Source organism: Puma concolor, chromosome B3, assembly GCF_028749965.1.
Source record: "Puma concolor isolate L17-30 chromosome B3, mPumCon1.1.hap2, whole genome shotgun sequence".
NCBI lineage: Eukaryota > Metazoa > Chordata > Mammalia > Carnivora > Felidae > Puma > Puma concolor.
In genome coordinates, this window is record NC_141672.1 from 95875826 (window position 1) to 95899745 (window position 23920).

At 37.4% G+C, this 23920-nt stretch overlaps 1 protein-coding gene across 3 annotated transcripts in view; it reads left to right on the forward strand.

The window, feature by feature from the left end:
• AP4E1 (adaptor related protein complex 4 subunit epsilon 1) overlaps nt 1-23920 on the forward strand; it is a 63122-nt gene that overhangs the window by 25713 nt on the left and 13489 nt on the right. For all 3 annotated transcript variants that reach the window (XM_086710671.1, XM_025919565.2, XM_086710672.1), the window contains 8 exons: nt 2636-2758; nt 2862-2971; nt 5674-5813; nt 7569-7681; nt 7790-7908; nt 12286-12588; nt 15033-15147; nt 19446-19569. In XM_086710671.1, coding sequence (XP_086566797.1) covers nt 2636-2758; nt 2862-2971; nt 5674-5813; nt 7569-7681; nt 7790-7908; nt 12286-12588; nt 15033-15147; nt 19446-19569 — 1147 coding nt within the window. The remainder of the gene's footprint in view (nt 1-2635; nt 2759-2861; nt 2972-5673; nt 5814-7568; nt 7682-7789; nt 7909-12285; nt 12589-15032; nt 15148-19445; nt 19570-23920) is intronic.

Below are 23920 nucleotides of genomic sequence, written 5' to 3' on the forward strand. Positions count from 1 at the left end.
CAATGCTTCTACTGGGCTCATTGTGGAGAAGCCCAAGAGGAGAGCCAGAATTTCATCCCTGCCAGGTGTCGGGAGTGGGGCATATCTCGCTTGCACTGTCAGTGGAGATGATGTGGGAAGCCTGGATTTCACATATCTAGGAATAGGGAGTTAATGAAGCACCTCTCCCCTCTTTGCTGAGGTGGTGTTAGGGGAAGCCTAGAAAGAGTTGGAGCTTTCACCACTGGTCAGGGATATTCAGGCCATCCCATCAATGTCAGTGGAGGCCATTGGAGTGGTAATGAGGTGCCCCTTCCTTTCTGAGGCAGGATAGTATCAGCAGACACTCCCATCCCCCACCCAGAAGGAATAAGGGTCCCCTCCTTCTCCAGGTGTCAAAGGAGGCAGAGTGGAGAACCTGGACTTTCATCCCCATAGGGTGGTACCCGCGTCTCCCTGTCAGAGTAGTATCAATAGATACTTTCCTTATTTAATAGAAAGTAAAGTCTAGTCTGAAGGATAAGGTGTCAGTGGAATGTCTTCAAATTTTGTGCATAATCCAACTCCAAAAACCTATGATAAAACCACAGTATCACAAATGTTAGGATATTACTAATTTTTTATTTGCTAATTTTTACTTGATATTTTGGTTAGGACCTGGGTTGCTCTTGAGGAGAAAACAAAAGTTCACATTGTGTTTTTACGTTTAGAATCCTCAGAAGCACTTTTTTTTTTTTTTTTTTAACCGCTGCAGAGGGGAGACAGCAGAGCAGGGTGGCTGCTGTTTCATTTATGGACTTATACTCAGGTTTTTGTAGAGTTGGGGTATAAAGGGATTTAGCTATAGTGGAAAAGTGATTTAGAAATCTATTAAATTCATTTTTAGCTCATTTGTGCACTAAGTTCATAAGTATAATTTTTGAACTATTAATTTTACCTATACTAGCTTTCCAGAAATCTTATGAGCATCTAAATAAAAGTTTGGATTTTGGATGGGTAATGAGAAGCTTTTGTAGTAACACAGTTTGATAGCAGGAGAGTTCCGAATGGCAGGAATCTGTAAAGGAAACCGTGTCAGTTATAACAGAAAATGGGTCATCATTATTTTTAATGTTACTTAGGACTGGCCTATTAGTTCAGGGTTTGGCAAACTTTTTCTGAAAAGGGGGCCAGGTAGTAAATATTTTAAGCTTTGTAGGTAACATAGGTTTCTGTCATAAATTCTCCTGTGTTTATTTTGTTTTTCTACGACCTTTGAAACATGTAATTGTACACCTGAGACTCATATAATGTTATATGTCAATTGTATCTCAAAAAGTATGTAAAAATTGTTCTTAGTTTACAGGCTTGCAAAAGTAGGCCAAGGGCTAGATTTAGTGGTAGTTCATCCATTCTTGCCTTAGTTGGTCACTCACTTGACCAAGCCTCTCTTTGTTTAGTTCATAAAGTCATAAAGTTTACTTTTTCCATGGCACAGAATGAGGACATTTTACAGCACAACATCTGAATATACAGAGGAGTATCTTTTTAGGTTCAGTTAACTCACTTTGTAGATTTTCCTTTAAAGTCAGTCCCCTTCTTAAAGAGAAATTTGTATTTCTGATTTATTTTCTCTTTCTCCTTCTATAGAAAGGGTTTGTATAAAGCTTTTTATACAAAGTTTATGTGTCAATCAGTCGATAGGCAACCTAACAGTGGAAAATATAGCTGGTTGAATACTCAAGTTTTATGTTGTATACAACAAAGTATCAGATTGTTTTGTTTAAAGCTTTTAGAAATAGAGAAGAAAGGATTCTATCAAGGACACTTGATATGCTTCAACTTGTGGTAGAACTGTTAAGTCGACTGAGTCTGTGTCTCACTTACACTGTGATTCCATAGCACATGCAGGACTTGATACCACGCTGGTTCTTCTTTATTTACCATGACAAAGCTCAGGCTCCTTGACTTAGGCTCTTCAAAAGAGTTTGAAAAAGATTTTAGTGTACACTTTGATCATTATCGTAGTTATCCAATCTTTGACTGTATTAGAAAATCAAATTTGAACACTATCAAGATGTTCAATAGATAGTTCTATGTTCTTCGAGGTTTGTTTTAAAGAACTGACTTGAGGATTTTTATGAAATGGCCCTACTTTGAAATGAATGCTAGAGTATCCTAAAATGATTACATTGAAATAAACTACATATATAGTTTCTGTGTATAAATGGTAGAAACTGCCAGAGAACAAATTATTTTAAAGCATGCAAGCAGTGTTGGAAATACCTGTTTATATAGGAACAATGAATATATTACTTATGTGCCCTTTAGAATGTGAGCTCCTTAAGGGCAGGGGTTTTTGTCTTTTTTGTTCACTGCTGTATCCATGCTATTAGAACAATGCCTGGCACATAGGAGGTGTTCAGTAAATACTTGTTGCATGTGTGAATGCATCATTTCTATCTATTAATATACATAATATATTATATTGTGGTAATATAATCCTAATAGTTGTGTAAGCCTGAAAACAACAAAGTTCCTATCTTTGAAAATTTTCCATAAATAAGTTTTTACTAAAACTGACCTTCTAATTAGTTTGTTTTGTTCTGAGTTCTACACATGTTCTTTTATTATGCCTTAACATGATCCCTGACATTTTTATATTTTCTTTCTCTAGCTATTCTGTTTGAATGTGTACATACAGTTTATTCTATTTATCCTAAATCAGAATTACTTGAGAAGGCTGCCAAGTGCATTGGAAGATTTGTTCTGTCACCTAAAATAAATCTCAAGTATTTAGGTAAGATGATTAGATAATTTTGACAGAAATTACAAAGACAGCTCTTGAAATTTGCTGGATATTTGTTTCCAGTCACTTTGTATAACGTAATCTTTGTTTCTAGGGCTGAAGGCTCTTACCTATGTTATCCAGCAGGATCCCACTCTGGCTCTTCAGCACCAGATGACAATAATTGAATGCTTAGACCATCCTGATCCCATTATTAAAAGAGAGGTAAACTGGTACTTTGAATAGTGTACGTGAAGTGTTATAACTTTTAAACTTCTTTTTTGGTATTATGGAGAGAGGAAAGTAGTAGTGTGTGTGTGTGTGTGTGTGTGTGTGTACACACATGTGTATTTTAACTTCTGAGTGTATTTTATTCTTTCTAGTAAAGTTTAAGGAACTTTTCTAAAAAGTCCTTGTGTCAGTATCTTCACAAATGTTTTTAAACTATGAGTTAGAGGAGTTAGGTTCAATGGATTCATTAATATCTTTTTTGGTCTAAGAAGAGACCTGAATTCTATTTCAAGTTCTTTCTGTTAATGTAATTTAAGATGTAATTTATGATGATTAATATTTTTTTCATATTCTTAACATCTGTGAAGTGGGCTAATGCATTCCTTATTAAATATGTAGGAATATTGAAAGAATTAATAAAGATAACCCCTAAACGATTTGAACTTCTTGGAAGGAATTGCTTCAGTGTCCATTTGGGTGCCTATATAAGTGTTTCTGTTAATTTTCATGTAAACAAATCACTCTGTGCCCTCATATTAAAATGGTATATGGGACCTAGTTAAGAAGAATGGATATTTTTATTTTTTATTTTAAAAATAAAGATAATTTATTGAACATCTAAATTACTTAATAGCAATGAGTTAAAAGTAGTTTATGCAAAGAATACTATTTCATTAAACAATTGTAATTTTAAAAGATAAGATTATAAATTTTCAATTTTAAAAGGTACTGTTTTTGAAATAAAAGTGTTTTTGAGAAATTGTCATCTACATATATATTTTTTCTTTTTGCATTTATATTTTTAATCTTCTGAAAATTGTTACTTGCCTCAAATCTGGGAAGTTTGTAGATGGACTAATTTCTCTGTGTAGGCATGATAGAAGAGTGAGAAGGCACCAAAGGACAATAACAATAATTATTTGGCTCTTCCACTTTGAACAAATACAGAGCATGTGTTTTCTTTGTGTGGTTGGCTACTCAATTGAACAGAGTTGACTTAGGTACAGTTTTCTTAGTGCTATATTTAATTATTGGGCCCTAATTTAAAAATGAGAGTCAAAGGGAAAATAAATTTCTTTTAAAATTATCGAGTCTGATCTGTTTTGTCTATTACCTGCTGTGAGAAAAGTAGTTTGAATTCTTTTAGTATCAATAGTGCTCCAAGAAGGCACCTCAGGACTATCTGTTCGAATGCCACTATCATGTATAACCTCTGTAAGTAATTACATAGAAGAACTTTGGTCCTTGGGAATGGAGTGACCTGTTGTTTAAGACTGGGCTTCCCATTTGTCTGGTTTTATTACCTTTCTTTCTCATAGGGAGAAAGAAGGCAAGAAGGAACAAACATAAAAGACCTCTCTTGAGCCATGCAATTCCTAATGCCCTGTCTCATGCAAACCTGGAAATGCTAAATTGCATAGTCTTAGAGTAGGAAATAAATTTGGTATAATTATCTAAAAATATGTAATAATGTAGTTTAAAATCTACAGGGAGCATGTCTGAGACAGCTATATAAGTTGAAAGCTATTAATGGAGGACCTGTGTATTTATGGATTTTAAAATGGAGTTAAGAATTAACTTAAACAGTTATCTTTTGTACTTGATATCCTGGCAATGAAGATTGAAAAATTACAAAGAACCCTTAAGATATTTTGAACAAGTTTGACAAGTAGAATATATGGAAATCTCTTGCAGCTAATGTTGTTGATCCTAAAATACCAGTAAATGATACTTTCTCAGTACTGCCCTTGGTCTCATATTGATTTCTGGGAGTTAACGATATTTTTAGAACCTTAATGTAGGGCCTCAGAAAGTGTAGCCAAATGGGAGCTTACTCTCGTACTGGTCTTCCTTTAAGAGGAAGCAAGAGGTATATTCCTGAGCATTGAGAAAGTGACTATAACATGGTTTTTCCTTGCCTGAGATTCTGAACAGAGGCCTTGCTAAGGCTTTGAAGCACTTGAGCCCCCAGCCTTTGTCCATCTGTTGGAGGCCATTTGCTCTCAGCTGATGAACCCACTCAAGGGCTATTTTCTATTGTTTACGTAGTGTGGAAAATATAGTTTGTAAGACTGGATTTTCATGTGTGTATATATACATGCACAGACAGGCATAAATGATATAGGTTTAAGAAGCTGTTATATTTTTAGAAAACAGATTATAAACCTTTTAAGTTTTTAGACTTTACATGGCCTCTCATTTAGAAGTAGTCAGATTATAATTTTTATCGGTATCAAAAAGCTTTTAGACTTTGGAATTGATCATAATTCATTTTTTTGACAGTAGATTCTACCTTTTTTTTTTTTTTAATTTTATTTATTTTCGGGACAGAGAGAGACAGAGCATGAATGGGGGAGGGGCAGAGAGAGAGGGAGACACAGAATCGGAAACAGGCTCCGGGCTCTGAGCCATCAGCCCAGAGCCTGACGCGGGGCTCGAACTCACGGACCGCGAGGTCGTGACCTGGCTGAAGTCGGACGCTTAACCGACTGCGCCACCCAGGCGCCCCAGGTTCTACCTTTCTTAATTAAGTTCTGTTTTAGCTAAAATGTGCATTTCTTCAGCACCTATTAACTGCCCAGTTGGTCTATGTAAAAGTGGCAGAATCAACTGTATTCTAAACCTATATATTGCTGTATTTACTGGAATTACCATTTATAGTTTTATAATGCTGTTTTTATTTCTTTCTTAAATAGACTCTGGAACTTCTTTACAGAATTACTAATGCACAGAATATAACAGTGATTGTCCAGAAAATGCTTGAATATTTACAACAGAGCAAAGAAGAGTATATTATCGTCAATTTGGTTGGCAAAATAGCTGAACTCGCTGAGAAATATCCTTTGTTTGGACCATAAGTCATAAAATACCTGTAGTTACATAGTGACTCAAAAAAATTTTTTTTACTGTTTATTCATTTTTGAGAGACAGAGTGCAAGTGGGGAAAGTTCAGAGAGAGGGAGACACAGAATCTGAAGTAGGTTCCAGGCTCTGATCTGTCAGCACAGAGCCCGGTGCAGGGCTCGAACTCATGAGCTGTGAGATCATGACCTGAGCCAAAGTTGGGCACTTAACCTAAGACTGAGCCACCCAAGCACCCCAGTTACATAGTGACTTTAGAATGATTGGTTTAGTTGTGGTCACTTGCAAATTGAGTTCAGAGACACACAATAACTTTTCCCATACCTGATATACAGGCCTTTCTTGTCAAAAACAGGAATATTTGTAGGCTTCTTAGTGGATGGCTTTTTTCCCCCTGATTCTTTCATTCAGTTGGTCAGTATTATGAGCAGAAAGATACAGGAACCTCTGCCTGATTCCTCTTTCATTGCCTTCTTATCTTTGACTTTATTTCATAATTAGTTTCTTTTCTGGTAAATGTTCTTGTTGTTTTGCAGGGGGTCCTTGGGAGTAGGGATCAGCATGCTAAAATTTATCCTTTACGCTATTGTTTATACTGGAAATTGTCCCAGTAAGGTAGTTGGGAACGCCATTCACATGTCACTTTTCTTCATATTTGCTTTTTTTTTTTTTTATTATTTTTTTTAACATTTATTTAGTTTTGAGAGAGAGAGAGAGCACACAAGCAGGGGAGACACAGAGAGAGGGAGACGCAGAATCCCAAGCAGGCTCCAGGCTCTGAGCTGGCAGCACAGAGCCTGACGTGGGGCTCAAACTCACAAATCACAAGATCATGACCTGAACTGAAGTTGGACACTCAACCGACCAAGCCACCCAGGTGCCCCCACATTTGCTTTTTAAAAGTCAGAGAAACTTTACAGGTCACAACGATATTTCATTCTTTTAAAGATGTCTGTTATTTAAATCAAAGGAAGAATAAATGTACAATGTTACTCCAGTCAGTCATCTTGGAAATTGCTTAAATATAGTTTTCTGTGCCACGTATCTAGTGCCATACGTAACTCCAGGCAGCAGAATGATGGAATTTTAGAACTGAAGAAGAACAGGTTAGAAAAGAGATTAAATAGCTTGAGTAGACATACCACATTTAGTCTCTTTGAAGTGTATGTCATTTTCCATTATTTGTCCTTAGGCATCTGGAATATCTCTTTAAATTTTTTTCACACTTGGGGCGCCTGGGTAGCTCAGTAGGTTAAGTGACCGACTTCAGCTCAGGTCATGATCTCATGGTTTGTGGGTTCGAGCCCTGTGTCGGGCTCTGTGCTGAACACTTGCTTGGAGCCTGGAGCTTGCTTCAGATTCTGTGTCTCCTCTCTCTGCCCCTCCCCAGCTTGTGATCTGTCTCACTCTGTCTCTCAAAAATAAATAAATGTAAAAACAAAAGTTTAAAAAAATTTTTTTTCACACTTATTTATTGGATGCTTAGTATGTACAAGGCATGGTGCTAGATGAAGCAACAAGAATTTAGTTTATTAAGTTTATTAAATAAGCTTTTACTGAGCACCTATTTCACATAAATCTGGAGTATAGAACAATTTATTGGCAGAGGTTAAAAGTAAAAATACCTAAGTAGGATAGGTTGGGGGTTATTCTTTAAAAGGTTGATGCAGAAAAGGTAATTTTAATAAGTGGTATTTGGAAGTGTACTTGGTCTTAACACTGTGGACACATATGCCCCAGATAATGCATGGTTTATTCAGACAATGAATGCTGTGTTTTCAGTGGGAGGAGATGTTATGCATCCTGATATTCCCAATAACTTTCTGAGACTGCTAGCAGAAGGTTAGTAAATTACTGCATTCTGGAAAGATTTCAAAATTAAATGTTTTTATTACAGAGTCATTAAGAGTTTTTAGTGAAAGTTAAAATGATGTATCAATTTCTTTGTAGGTTTTGATGATGAAACAGAAAATCAACAATTAAGGCTTTATGCAGTTCAGTCTTATCTCACTTTACTAGATGCGGAAAATGTGTTCTATCCACAGAAATTTCTTCAAGTTATGAGTTGGGTGAGCAAAGTACATTAGAGCATAAGTATTTATAACATTGTTTTTTATAAAGCCCAATACTAGCAATATATTTCCTTCAGAAATCATTTAATTCTACCCTGCTAACCCCTTTAGCTATCCATTTTCTTTCCCATTGGCTAGTTTGTCACTTAAATATCTACTTGTCTATTCATTCTCCCTTTCATCTCACTTGTCTACTTTGTGTATTATAGACAGTTGGTTAGGTGTCTGTGTCTACAATACATTTGCTGTATTTTCTCTGTGAATCTGTGTTAGAATATGTGAATACTCATGCATCTGTGTTATGTTAGTTTTTCATTGCTGTATGTTACCACAAACTTAGTGCTTCAAACAACATAAATTTATTATTTCACAGTTTCTGTGGGTCAGGAGTTGAGACCTGGTTTAGCCACGTCCTCTGCTTAGGGTCTCTGAGGGTTGCAGTCAGCTGGGGCTGCTGTCTCATCTGAAACTTGACTGGTGAAGGATCCACTTCCAATCTGGTGTGGTTGTTAGAAGAAACCTGTTTCTTGTGGTTGTAGGACTGAGGGTTTGAAGTTCAGACTGTTGACCGTAGGCTACCCTTAGTTCCTGGAGCTGCCCTCAGTTTCTTGCATGTGGGCCTCCCAACATTCCTCCTTGCTTCATCAAAGACAGCAAAGGAAATTATCTCTTGCAAGATGAAGGCCAAATTTTATGTCATGTAATCATATGTAATTGCATACATACCATCACCTCTGTGTATCTTTGTTGTGCATGTGGGTGAGTGTTTCCTTAGGGGAAGCTTTGGTGGAGTACAACTGCAGGATCATAGCATATGCCTCTTTTAATATTTTATAGTTTTGCCAAATGTTAGCATGTTAACTTGAATTTTACCCAGACTTTTATTTAAGAATTTTTTTTCTCATACACAGGAAAGTTGAAAGACTAGTATAATAAATATCTCTATACTTTTCATTTAGATTCCCTGTTAGTATTTTTAACCACCTTTGCTTTACTATATCTACATCTAGATCTACATATAAGTTGCAGACATCATGACCCTCCAAAAAAAATTCAACACGAGTCTTCTAAGAATGACTTTGTTCTGTCATAGAACCATTATTATACTTAAGAAATGTAACATTAATTCATTAATATCATTTAATATACAGTCCATGTTCACATTTATCCAGTTGTCCAAAAAATGTTTCTTACGGCTATTTTTCTACTACTACTAATCCTGGATCCCATCAGGGATCACAAATTGCATTTAGTTGTCTGTTTAGCCTCTTTTATTTTATATTGTTCCTCACTTTCTTTTTGTTTTCATGATATTGATTTTTTTGGATGAATACTGTTGATGTGCAGAATGCCCAACTTTCTGAATTTGTCTTATTATTTCTGGTTTGGTTAAACATTTTTAGGAAGAATACTATATCAACAATGTTATGTACTTCCCACTGTATCATCAGGACACATACCATATCAGTTCCCCAGTTACTAGTGATTTTAAGTTTCTTTGTTTGGTTAAGATAACCTTCAGATCTCTCCATTGTAAAGATGCATTTTCTCCTTAGTAATTTGTAGCTAATCTGTGAGGTGATTCTAAGGGGCTATGTGTCAACATCTTTTCCTTAACTATATTTCACCAGTGGTTTTAGTATTGATAATCCTTGCCTAAATGGGTTATTGTATTTGGCAGCTATTCATTTTTTTCCCTCCAAGAACATGGCATGTCACTACATATATTTATAGTGCTTTTATTTCTTTCTGCACCATACAGATTCTGTGCAGGTTTTGTTAGATTTATGCTTAAGCATTTCAATTTCTTTAGAGCAGTAGTAGATATATTTTGTTTTTAATTTTGGTTCCCACATGTTTGCTGCTAGTTTATTCAAATACAATAGATTTTTTGTAGTTTGATCTTACACGCTGCCATCTTGCTGAACTCACTAATCTAGGATTTTTTCAATAGATTTCTTGAGACCTCGTTAAGAATTTTTTGCATCTCTGTTCATGAGATTTTTTTTCTACCCTATTGTTTTGGTTTTGGTATCAAACTAATAATAGTGTCATAAAATGAGATAGGAGTAGTCTTTCCTCTTCTGTTTTCTGGAAAAGTTGTGTTGAAGAGTATTGTTTAGTTTTTAAGTGTTTGGAAAATTTTCTGTTATCTTTCCTGTTACTGATTTATAGTTTGCCATTGTCACCAGAGGAAATACTCTGTGAATTCAGTTTTGTTAAGTTTTTTGATGTTTGTTTTATGGCCTAAGATACATCTTATTATATGTTCTGTGAGTGCTTGAAAGGATTGGGTATTCTGTTATTGTTGGATGGTGTGTTTGGTAAATGTTGATTAGTCTTTTGGTAATGGCATTGTGACACAGGTGTTGAGATCTCTGTGTGGTCTCCACTGACATTGTGGAAGGGTGGCCTTGTAATGACTGAGCAGTGGTGAAAGCCCTGACTCTCCACAGGGCTTCTGACATGATCCCAGTGAAGGGGCGGAGGAATCCCTCTTTATACCTGGGTAGAGGGTATAAAATGCAGGCTTCCATATGTGATCTTCATGGACACTGCAGAGGAGTGGGCCTCTTGACAACTTGGTGGGGATGAAAGTCCTAGCTCCCTACTGAGTCTTCTCCCTTTTGAGGGAATTGGAGCGCCTCTTACAGCCTGGTAGGGGTGGAAGTCTTGGCTTTCTACTCAGCCTTTGGTGGTGTGAGTGGGTCTGTGGGTTTTTTTCTATGTGGTACTTGGCTAGAGTAGAGGGTTATTGTCTAAAAGTTTTCTGTCTTCCTGGGGTGCCTGGGTGGCCCAGTCAGTTAAGTGTCTGATTGTTGATTTTGGCTCTGGTGATGATCCCAGGATCATGGGATTGAGCCCTGCATCAGGCTCTGTGCTGAGCGCTCTCTCTCTCTCTCTCTCTCTCTCTCTCTCTCTCTCTCTCCATCCCTTCCCTGCTTGCACTCTCTCTTCCCCAAAATAAATACATAAACATTTAAAAAATAAAAATAAATAAGTTTTCAGTCCTGGCTCTTTGGCTAGAGGGCAGGCTTTTCTTGGGGTCATTTTGTCTGTGCCCATTGCTGTTTCCAGGTTGCTGGCTCTCTAATACCCAGTCTGGGGTGTATGAGGCAGCAGATAACCCACTGTACTATCACAAAGTCATTAGCAATTGGCCTTCTTTTCTCCACCTATCTGTGTCTTTTTATGTGTGTTTTATATATAACACCAAGGATTTTAGATGTACTTATGGGAGGAATAGGGGAAAATGCATTTACTCTGTCTTCCCATTGTTATTATTTTTATTTTTATTTTAGAAAGAAAGAGAGAGAATGGGGGAGGGGCAGAGGGAGAGAGAGAATCCTAGACAGGCTCCACATTAGCACAGAGCCTGACACAGGCCTTGATCTCCTGACCCTGTGATCATGACCTGAACTGAGGTCAAGAATCTGATGCTCAACCAACTGAACCACCCAGGCATCAGCCTCCCACCACCCAGTAATTTTTGAACTGGCTGTTAGATTACCAGCTTTTCTAGAGATACCTTTCATCTTCTTAAACCACTCAAAAAATTATCTTGCTACTTTAAGAATTGGATTTATTTATTTCTATTAATTTTTCCTCCTTTTCTTGTTACTAGCTGTAAATTTTCCCTTGCCTATCACTTCACCTCCCCTCCCGTTTTTTCCTGCTGGTGCCAGTGTTACACTAAAGACATGAAAATATTCCATAAATAGCACTTAGGAAAGATCTCACACTACATGAGTTATCAGTTTATTAATAATTTTTAGACCAGTAGGATTATGTATCACCTAAATAAGTTGTAAGAAAAAGGATATGTAACATAGGTCAGCCTTCCTCAGAGTTTCTTCTGTGGATCATATACATCAGAATCAGCTGATGCTGGTTCCAAATGTGCACTGTGGATCCCGACCACAGACATACTCACTCAGAATATCTGGGGGTAGAACCTAGAAATGAAACACCTTAGGTGACTCTCATGCACACTAGCATGTGAGAACCACTGGTTTCAATGCTAATTGCAAAATAAGTAACAGAATGTGGAGGTGTTGATAAAAGGCAACAACTGAACTGGAAGTTCAGAAGAAAGCTCACTTGTAAAGTATGCTGCTTTATATTTTGTGAATGATAAAGATGTGGAAAATCTTTTGGTATTGAGTTCTAATTCTTGGTATAATTTCGACCCTAAAATATACAATTTTATCTTTAAGAATTTCTTCACCATGAGAATGTATTTACTCTAGATTAAATTCACTCCAGCAGCAGCTACTTTGTTTGGATTTCCCAGTACAATTTGCTGTGTACAGATTTGCCCAGTACAATTTGCTTGATATTTCTATATGAACAGTCTCTTTGTTTTACTCATAGGTGTTAGGGGAGTATTCCTATCTCTTAGATGAGGAAACGCCAGAGGAAGTTATAACCAAACTCTACAAGTTACTTATGAATGACTCGGTTTCTTCAGAAACAAAAGCCTGGTTACTTGCTGCTGTTACCAAGTTGACACCCCAAGCACACTCTTCTAACATAGTTGAGAGATTAATCCAGGAATTCACCGTATCTTTGGATACTTGTATGAGACAGCATGCGTTTGAATTAAAACACTTACGTGAGAATGTGGAACTTATGAAGAGCTTGCTTCCAGTTGATAAGAGCTGTGAAGACATGGTGGTAAGGCATCTGTATTTTATCTTTGTAAAAATTGCATCATCTCCAAACAGAATAATTCTTTCCTTTGTGATGTATCTGGAATATATCAAAATATACTTTCTGTAACACTTCAGATAAAGGTTGGAGTTTTTCTCACATCATATGAGAGAATTTGAGAGCTTCAATTCAGTAGAGCTCCTAAAGAGTTGGGAATAGATCAGTATCTCTTCCGGAGAACTGCACTGAAGCAGTTTATATCCAGTGGCAGTCTCTTTTAATATATGGTAGTTCAAGAACTAAATTTTGGGGGGAGCCTGGGTGACTCGGTTGAGCATCTGACTCTTGGTTTTGGCTCAGGTCATGATCTTGCGGTTTCGTGGGTTCAAGCCCCGCGTCAGGCTCTGTGCTAGCAGTGTGGAGCCTGCATGGGATATTCTCAATGTCTCTCTCTCTCTCCCTCTCTCTTTCTCTCTCTCTGTCTCCCCCTCCCTCCCTCTCTCTCTCTCTCTCTCTCTCTGCCCCCCTAAACCCTGCACTGTCTCTGTCTCTAAATAAATGTAAAAAAAATTAAATTTTTAAAATCTCCTTTGAACTTCTCTAATATGCAATTTTATTATTACTTTGGTATCTTTGAGAATGTAAAAAATAGTTCTCTGTTGCATTTTGTCCACCTAGTGTCTAACTTCTTTACCACTTTGGAACCTGATCAACCACCTTCCTTGTCCTACCTAACTTTAAGCCACTACTCTTTCTAACCTAATGGGCTCAGTTACTACTCACCCTCTGAATATGTACTGATCTCTTCTCCAGACTGGTGTAAATTAGGAAATTGCTAAAAGGAAGCCAGATTTGTACAAATTTTTATTTGTTAGATGTCATACAGTTGAGAAAGAGGAGAGGAGGGGCAGCATTCCTACTAATTCTGACTCAGATTTTCATGACTTATATTCATTTTGAACCTCTTTGTTCATTAGTTCTTTCAGAAGCTCCTCAGGGGTAGACACCTTTCTTTCACCTTTGGTAGGAGGCCCAAAGACATTCATTGAAAAGGTGAATAAATATGCTATACATAATATTTTTTTTAAGTTTATTTATTTATTTTGAGAGAGAGAGAGAGAAGGAAAGAGAGAGAGTGGTGGAAGGGCAGAGAAAGAGGGAGAGATAATCCCAAGCCACCCCTGGGCTGTCATTGCTGTGCCCGATGCAGGGCTCAGACCCACAAACTGAGATCATGACCTGACCTAAACCAAGAGTCGGACACTTAACCAACTGAGCCACTCAGGCTCCCCTAAATATGCTATACATAGTACAAAACTAGGAAGTAACTCTTTTTCCTCTTTCCTCCAATGAAAGATTGAAATGATGACATGTCTTCATTTTGTAAGAACCTTTCCAGATTTAGAGTGTGTCATGCCACTTAAATATTTGAGATCTGTCTGTTCTTCTAATTATTGGAGCTGTTTGCATACAGTTGGCTAAACCAGGAGAGGCAGATCTGTGGCTTCTGAGGCCACCACTGCTATATCCTTTTGTGTATATCTCATTCTTCTTTCTTCACTTTTTCTTTTATCCTTTCCCCTCACTCTTTCTTCATCTTTTATTTTCACTTATTCATTCTTTTGTACCTTTTTATTCCTGCTGAAATTAGGTAATTTTCCATAGATTTGTGAAAAGGTATTTTTAGGTAGAAAAGAATAGGATAGTTAAAGGCACTGCCAGGGTCTGAATAGTAGCCTTCCCCACGATGTGCATACTTCATTCTCTGCAGCCTGTGTATTTGTTATCTTACATGGTAATAAGGACTTTGTAGATACACTTAAATTAAGGAATTTTTGAGGGGGAGATTATTTTGGATTGTCCAAGAAGGCATGATCACAAGAGTTCTTATAAAAGTAAGCAAAGAGTCAGTAGAAAACCAACTAACAATAGAAGTAGAGATCAGAGTGATGGGGCCACAAGCCAGGGAATGGTGGCGCCTTTAGAAGCTAGAAGGGAGAAGGAACTTATTCTCCCTTGGAGCCTCCCAGAGGAACTAGCCTTGCCAACACTTTGTTTTTAGTCCCTAGCAGCAAACTAATACAGACACTAGCTCAGAATGTAGATGTCTTCTCTAGTAGGTTAAAGTCTCATGAGGGCTGGAGAAATGTCTTTCTTTGTCTTCATCATAGCACCTGACATGATGCTGTAACATACTGGGTGCTCAAAAGTTTATTCTGCAGTACAATGAAATTAATAATAACTGCAGACAACTTTCATTGTTACATACTTAGCTGAGTGATTTGAATATAGGTGTTTTAGAGAGCTAGAGAGTTGGGTAACGCTAGTAGCATTTTTAGAACTGAAGTTCTTTTTTTTTCACTTAAAAATTATTTTTAGGACATGGGTTGAAATTAGTTATGTGAATGTACAGTCTAGGTTTAGGGTAAAGTTTTGTAATTTCTGATTTTTGCTTCACTTTAATACAGGTAGATGCTTCCTTATCTTTTCTGGATGGTTTTGTGGCTGAAGAACTCAGTCAGGGGGCAGCACCTTACAAACCTCACCACCAACGTCAGGAGGAGAAGCTTTCTCAGGAAAAAGGTAATTTTCTATGGGTCTGTAAGGGACATCATTTTTTTTTTAATGCAATTCATATTATAGTCATGTAATGTAGATAACTGAGGATATTTATTTTTGTTATCTCTCTTTAAATCTGCTTGTGACTTATTTACTCTGCCTAGGTCTTTGGATACCCAGAAAAAAAAGTTAGCCTAGAGGTATTCCCAAAGTCATAGGCTCCATATATTTAAATGCCTAAGATAGTCATTCTGGAACTTTGAAAGAACTTGAAGATGGAATTATCATGTTGGGTCACTGTGCTAGATGGAGGGCTGATAGATAATCACATGAGCATATCTACAGAGAAATTTGAGAAAAGAAGTCTGGTTACTGTGGACTAGTGAGTTTCATTTTCATTCTGAGCAGTGTTATATATCTTAAGTGTGTTTGAATGCTTCCTGTAACAAAATATCTGATCAGTGAAGTGAGAAACAGCTAAGAAAGGAAAGATTAACTTCAGATTTTAGAAATGTAGTCTGTCAGTGGAAGATGCCTGTCATGATTTTGGTAAAGAGGAAATCATTGAGGTGTTTGGATGGTGGATGGGAAGTATTTATATGAATAAAGGGAAACCATTGAGTGTTATCTTTGTAGGAGTTCAGAATGTTAATACTGAAAAGTTCAATGCTGAAAGCTCTTTTTCTCCCCACTCATCATCTAATGATTTTGTCAAGTACTTTCCAGGTTCTGTGGTAGGTACAACTAAATGATTGATCTTAAAATGATACCAGAAAAGTCTAAGTTGCAATTCATCCATCTACTTCCTTCTCCTGACTCTTCCTGCATGCTGTGATTCTCCTCCTGATTCCCATATGCACATGAACCCTTGTACATCTAGTTAACTTTTAAAAATCTTTGGCCCTTCTTGTTATTCATCTCTATAAAGACTTGGGAAATTTTCACTAAAGAATGAAAAGAATGTGGCTTGAAGTTCATTCTCAACCTCAATCCTTTCCAGGCCTTCCTTAGATGACAGTGTTTAATTTTGTTGTCTCGGGTTTGGAATTTTATCTCTTTTCCATATGCTGTCCCCTTCTATGTCTAGTTTTTTTCTCTTTACTCTTAAACTATACCTCTGCTTTTGAATTCTTTCTGCTCTTTTGTTTAAGCTCTATCTTTACTTGATCTTTGGCTTAAACTCTTTGTTTTTACTTGTGCATAGGAAACATTGCTTGAGTTCTTCACTTACTTTGTTAATGCAGAGGCTGGGTAACTGGCTGTCACAGATGCTATTAAAGAGTTGAAAGTGGGACAGAAAGTTAAACTCGGTGATTGAAATCTTAGATTTTTTTTTTCAATATATGAAATTTATTGTCAAATTGGTTTCCATACAACACCTAGTGCTCATCCCAAAAGGTGCCCTCCTCAATACCCATCACCCACCCTCCCCTCCCTCCCACCCCCCATCAACCCTCAGTTTGTTCTCAGTTTTTAAGAGTCTCTTATGCTTTGGTTCTCTCCCACTCTAACCATCAAAACCCTAGAGGAGAAAGCAGGAAAAGACCTCTCTGACCTCAGCCATAGCAATCTCTTACTCGACACATTCCCAAAGGCAAGGGAATTAAAAGCAAAAATGAATTACTGGGACCTTATGAAGATAAAAAGCTTCTGCACAGCAAAGGAAACAACCAACAAAACTAAAAGGCAACCAACGGAATGGGAAAAGATATTTGCAAATGACATATCGGACAAAGGGCTAGTATCCAAAATCTATACAGAGCTCACCAAACTCCACACCCGAAAAACAAATAACCCAGTGAAGAAATGGGCAGAAAACATGAATAGACACTTCTCTAAAGAAGACATCCGGATGGCCAACAGGCACATGAAAAGATGCTCAACGTCGCTCCTTATCAGGGAAATACAAATCAAAACCACACTCAGATATCACCTCACGCCAGTCAGAGTGGCCAAAATGAACAAATCAGGAGACTATAGATGCTGGCGAGGATGTGGAGAAATGGGAACCCTCTTGCACTGTTGGTGGGAATGCAAACTGGTGCAGCCACTCTGGAAAACAGTGTGGAGGTTCCTCAGAAAATTAAAAATAGACCTACCCTATGACCCAGCAATAGCACTGCTAGGAATTTACCCAAGGGATACAGGAGTACTGATGCATAGGGGCACTTGTACCCCAATGTTTATAGCAGCACTCTCAACAATAGCCAAATTATGGAAAGAGCCTAAATGTCCATCAACTGATGAATGGATAAAGAAATTGTGGTTTATATACACAATGGAGTACTACATGGCAATGAGAAAGAACGAAATATGGCCCTTTGTAGCAACGTGGATGGAACTGGAGAGTGTGATGCTAAGTGAAATAAGCCATACAGAGAAAGACAGATACCATATCTTTTCACTCTTATGTTGATCCTGAGAAACTTAACAGAAACCCACGGGGGAGAGGAAGGAAAAAAGAAAAAAAGAGCTTAGTTTTTTTTAAGTTTATTTGTTTGAGAGAGACAGAGTCACTGGGGGAGGGACAGAGAGAGAGAGGGAGAGAGAGAATCCCAAGCAGGCTCTGCACTGTTAGCACAGAGCCTGATGTGGGGCTTGAACTCACAAAATGTGAGATCATGACCTGAGCTGAAACCAAGAGTTGGACACTTAACCAGCTGAGCCACCTAGGTGCCCCTGAAAAGCTTAAAATGAGAGGATTTTCTAGCTGAAAATGACCTTGGAATGTTTAGACAAGTGGTTTCCAAACATGGTTATGAATCAGAATCACAAAGAGTTTTACAAAATGATACAGATTTTTGCGCCGTACTCCTGTATCTTTTGTATCTGAATCTGTAAAAGCTTGGCTGTATGTACAAAAAGGTCTGTGGGAGATTCTACACAGTCAGCTTGATCCTGGTTATCAAATCAGCATTTGGAAACTGCTGATCAAGCCTGAACCCTTCACTTTACAGACAAAGAAATTAAGGTCAAGTTCATGCACCCATTTAATACCCGATGCATGTCAAGAACTCAGTTCTTCTGATTACTGATTAGCCCATTATTTTTGTCTATTGCACATTGATTTCTCTTCTATATCATTCATTTGGGTAACAACAAAAATTTATGTAGTTCTCTTTGGATTAAATGCTGTTTCCTTTGCAGGAGGCAGTGGAGAGTGAGCTCTAGCACCAGAGTATCCGATTTCTTATCTGGCTCTATCATTTTTCCTGTTTTTGTAATCTTGGTTAAGTTCATGGCAAACTTTGCTACAGTTTCTGTATTTGTAAGATGAAAATAATAATTACAGAAGCTCACATTTATTTTTTATACGGCACTTTTTTATGATTTAAGGAGGTCCTTTATGTTATAATCCAGACAGTCCATAAAGATAAATAATGCCAGTTAGGATTAGGTATAGCTGCATAGCATATTAGAAAACAAAAGAACAATATAGGGTCTTATACAAGACAGAAGATTACTGCTCTTTCCCTTAAAGGAATTCCAGAAGTAGGCAGCCTGGGATTGATAATGGCTTCATGAATGTAAAGGAGGAAAGGGAGAGAAGAAAGATTTTTTTTTTTTTTCCAGGAAGATTCCTCCCAGAAGTTGTGCTCAGAATGTGTGCATAATTTCATTGGCCAGAACTCAAATTCATGGCAAAGGAGTCTGGAAATGTCATTTCTTTCTGGGTTGCCATGAATCCAGGGTTCTATTACTTAGAATCCAGGGTTCTATTACTTAGAAAGAAGAGGAGAATGGATATTGGCATCTGCTCCACCACAATATCAGTATGAATTTTTATGGCTCTGATTGAATTCATTTGGGTATACAGAGTCAAAGGAATCTGAATCTGAATAAACCTTGTTCTTTGTCAGTAAGGGATATTTCACTTTGAAGGGTCCATTAGTCTATTTGGCATAGGAATGTGCTTAAGAACATTTTGTTAAGGAAAAACACTATCTCTTCATTCATAGCTCATTAAACATTTTTGTCTGGGAGCAGCAATTTTCAGTAGACCTGGTTTATCAGTTGTCTTTCCTAATTGGATCCTAGTTTAGCTTCTCAGGGAGGTGAAAAGATAAAAATGAAGTACTGTTTGTCTTTTCTCAACTAATAGTGTGAAGACTGTAGTAGACCTTCAGTAAATCATAGCTACTTTATTATTATTTGATTAAATCATCTTCAGTGCCCCTTCCAGTTTAAAAATTGTCATTGGATTCTAGTCTTCCATTATTTTATTTCAGTAGTGACTGGTAATTTTGATAACATCTGCTTTCTCCCCCCTAACTTTTGCTTTGTTTTAAATATGAACTTCTGTTATTGTTTTAAAATTCTAGTTCTCAATTTTGAACCATATGGACTTTCATTTTCTTCATCTGGCTTCACTGGACGACAGTCTCCTGCTGGCATTTCTCTTGGTTCAGATATATCTGGGAATAGTGCAGAGACTGGGCTGAAAGAGTAAGTTCTTTCTTGATAAAACTGAGAATATAGAGGAGTATTTAAATATTTTTAAATGTGGAAGGATATCTGAAAGCTAAATTCTGCATAGCCTCTTGTTTCAGTTTTTCCTATTTATTGCTTTCAAGGTGTTGATGTTGTACAAGAGAACTTTTATTTTATTTATTTATTTTTTAATGTTTTTTATTTATTTTTGAGAGAGCACAAGTGGGGTAGGGGCAGAGAGCGAGGGAGACACAGAATCTGAAGCAGGCACTGTCAGCACAGAGCCTGATACAGGGCTCAAACTCTTGAACCGTGAGATTGTGACCTGAGCCGGAGTCAGACTCTCAACCGACTGAGCCACCCAAGTGCCCCTGTACAAGAGAACTTTTAAGAGAGCTTGCTTACCTTCAACACAAAATAGTGTACATAGGCTTTATACACAGTAATGACGTGTGTGTTATTACTGCATATTGTATGTGTATGTATGTATGTATGTTTGTATGTGTATTATACACACATATATATATATGCACACATGTATACACATACATTTGTTAAAGAAATATGTGAGAACTTACATACACAGGTGAATATGAGCATATTACTCTACATTCCTCATAATCTTCTTATAAACTGTTTCATTGGAAGATTGACAGAGAGATGAACATAAAATAAGATGACTGACTTCATTTAAGTAAATGTATACTTTGCTCAAAATGCTTTCAGAGCTTCTTTCCAGCTACCTGGAGAATTGGTGAAGACATTTATCTAAATGTCTTATGTGGAGCCAAATCTTCAACCATTTTAAGTAGATTTTGGTTTTCGAAATATAATAAATTACTTTTAGAAACATGACTAAGTTAAAAAAGTGAGATAATATATATAAGGTGCCTCATAAAATGTAGTGCATGGTAAATGATAACTGCTATTATTAATAGTGATTGTCATTGCCATAGTTGTCATTATCCAAAAGCTGAGTTAACCAAATGAAATTAGTGATCTATCTGGATAACTGGTCAATATATTGATGTGACATAAAGTAATGAAAATGGCTTCCTTGTTTGTGAAGGAGCTTCTAAAAGATTTAAAAAATCTTTTTTTAAATTTTATTCCAGTGTAGTTAATATACAGTGTTGTATTCGTTTCTGGTGTACAGTATAGTGATTCAACACTCCATATACTATTCTGTGCTTATTAAAAAATGTTTTGAGTAATGGCAGCTTTGTTGGAATAAATGTAATAAAATTTCAAAAGTGACAACTTTAAAAGATGAAATTTGAATTTTGAGTCCTCATATGTTCATTATGGAGTCAGCTTATTATATGTCCATTTTTGCATTTGTCAGTCTTCCAGCATGATGGTTATGAGAAGTACTTATCAGAAAAATGACACATAGATTATGAGGAATGTAGGGTGATATGCTGAATGAAATTCTCTTTCTTAGCCTCTTTTTCATTCTCTGTTGACACCCTTTTCTTTCCCAGACATTTAATTTTGGTATTCCAAGCATGGGGAACAGATATGATTTGTGAGCATTTGATGGTAGTGGTGACAGCAGTTAAGTGCCCTGAACAGAGAATTGCGGGATAAGGAAAGGAGAGGATAGAAACCCTCCAAACCCAGGGAGGAAACAGTCTCTTTTACCTGCACAACAGGTGACAGCGTCTGTTTGTTTAGTACTGAACTAAGATCTGGGAGACTTGACAGGGCCTTGTAAATCCTGTATATTTACATGTACTTCTCAGAAAAATGACATTTGGCAGAGCTGCTAAGGAATTATACACTTGCTGTTTTATCATGAAATGGGACATGAGGGATGAATTTTAAGTTTCTTTCCCAGGAGGACTACAGCTCACACATCATTTCAGATTGGGAACCTGTATGGTAATTGACAAGGCTTTAGGAGGAGACAGTCACTCTTGTCCAATCTCTGGCAAGCTGAGAATAAAGTAGTAGAAAGCCCAGTTTATAATTTCTTACCTTAAGCCCTATTTGGGACTATCTCAAATGGGGATTTCTAGAGCTGAGTTAAAGTGTATCCCTAATCTTTTGAAGGTTGCTTGGCCAGAATTTACATCTTTGTTTGAACAATCTGATTAAAAACAATACAAAAGTATATATGCCACATAATATCATGAATTATATTATTATTGTTAAAATCCAGGCAAAGATGATGCATGTTTAAAACAATTCTTTTTCAGTAGGTTTCGTATAAAGAAGCATATTTTGTGCTTTTATTCATTTTTCCTACTTTTTAGACTTTTGATATGTAATGCATGACAAAATTTATGTTGATAATAGGCATGTATGCAGATGAAATATGCAAGAAAATCTTTAAAGTAGTTTGAGGCTCCTTTTAGGCTTATTTTTCCTCTTCTATTTTGTCTGTTGTTGTGGATTGGATTCCCTGGCAAGTGCATTCCATGATGGAGTTACGCATGCAGAATATTAAGGCAGTGCCCTTGTGATCAACACCTATGGAAGGAAGGAGAAAGAAGCAGGTTTGAGCAGAGGAGGAAGTTAAGATGCAATGCGGTGCCAACAGCAGCCTCTGCTGATCCCATGAGGAGCTCTGAAGTTAGAGTGGCCCTTCTTCAGAGTTGACCTGAGTTGGACCCAAATGGGTGGCCAGGACTGTGGCCAGGACTTCTGTCCCACAGTCACTGGGTTTGGGCTTCCCTGGGAAGGGGTGTGATCTCAGGCGAGGTGACTCTTTGCATCTGAGGCAATCCTAGAGAGGACTGTACTCCCAACAGTTGGGGCAACAAGTCCTTTATTGAAGGATGATCTGGATGGAGCATCCCAGGGTCTACCATACTTGCTTTTTTTTGTTGTTGTTGTTAAACTGATATTTAAATCATTTACTAGTAAAACTTGGAGAGTTGCCCTTTTTCCTTAATAATTAAAGGATATTTTTTGATAAATAGGGTTACAGAAACACTGGGAATTTATGAATCCCTTTGAGTTCCTGTTGTTGAGCATCCTAGAGATGCTAGGGGTCATTTTAGTGGTTCCCATGACCACTTTTGGATCCGCTCTTACAAAGACAGCCAGTTTTCTTCTAAGAGGTCTGGTGGATAAATAATAGCTTTATTTTTAAAAAAACTTTTTAGAAGGCTTTTTTGGTACATGAAAGAAAGGGAGAAATGAAGGTATTCATAAAAGGAAAATTTAGCAGTAAAATTCATTGTGGAGGATTAGACTAATTCCCCATAGGGCATTCTTTATTAACACTCAAATTTTCTTTCAGCCAATTACTATTTTTTAAAAAAATTTTTTTTTTTAACGTTTATTTATTTTTGAGACAGAGAGAGACAGAGCATGAACAGGGGAGGGTCAGAGAGAGGGAGACACAGAATCGGAAACAGGCTCCAGGCTCTGAGCTGTCAGCACAGAGCCCGACGCGGGGCTCGAACTCACGGACCGCGAGATCATGACCTGAGCCGAAGTTGGCTGCTTAACCGACTGAGCCACCCAGGCGCCCCTCAGCCAATTACTATTTAATAGTATTAGTTCTTCACTCAGTATGAAGTGTGACCACCTGTCTATGTTTTTGGCATATATAGAAAATCAAATTGATCATGAGTCCAACAAATTAGAAAGGAATAATAACTTGTACAGATGATTCTGAGTTTTTCTTTTAGATTCATTTTATGATCTGTTTTGTAGTACAAATGTTAAAATGCTATATTGGGCCATGACAGGGATGCTTCAATGATCCAAGAGCAAAGGAGACGTGGTTCTTAAACAAAAACAATCAAGGTTAACTTTGGCTGTTTCAGCCTGTCCTTGGTGATTATCTTAGTACAGAGTCACAGATGTAATAACTTTTGGGACAGCAGTAGGTGAGTCCAAACTCTAATCATGACTTTAAGTTCTTCCATCTCCAGTAAAAAGGCTCATAATCTTCATGCTTTTTCAAAAAAATCTTTTTTCTCTTACAGATCAAACCTCATTTCATTAAAAAAATTTTTTGGGGGGGTGCCTGGGTGGCTCAGTCAGTTGGGCGTCCGACTTTGGCTCAGGTCATGATCTCACACTCCATGAGTTCAAGCCCCACATTGGGCTCTATACTGACACCTCAGAGCCTGGAGCCTGCTTTGGATTCTGTGTCTCCCTCCCTCTCTGCCCCTCCACTGCTCATGCTCTCTCTCTGTCTCAAAAATAAAAAAATTAAAAAAAAATTTTTTTAAATGTTTATTTATTTTTGAGACAGAGCGCGCAAGCAGGGGAGGGGCAGAGAGAGAAGGAGACACAGAATCCGAAGCAGGCTCCAGGCTCTGAGCTGTTAGCACAGAGTCCAGTGCCGGGCTCAAACCCACGAACCCGTGAGGTCATGACCTGAGCTGAAGTCGGACGCTTAACC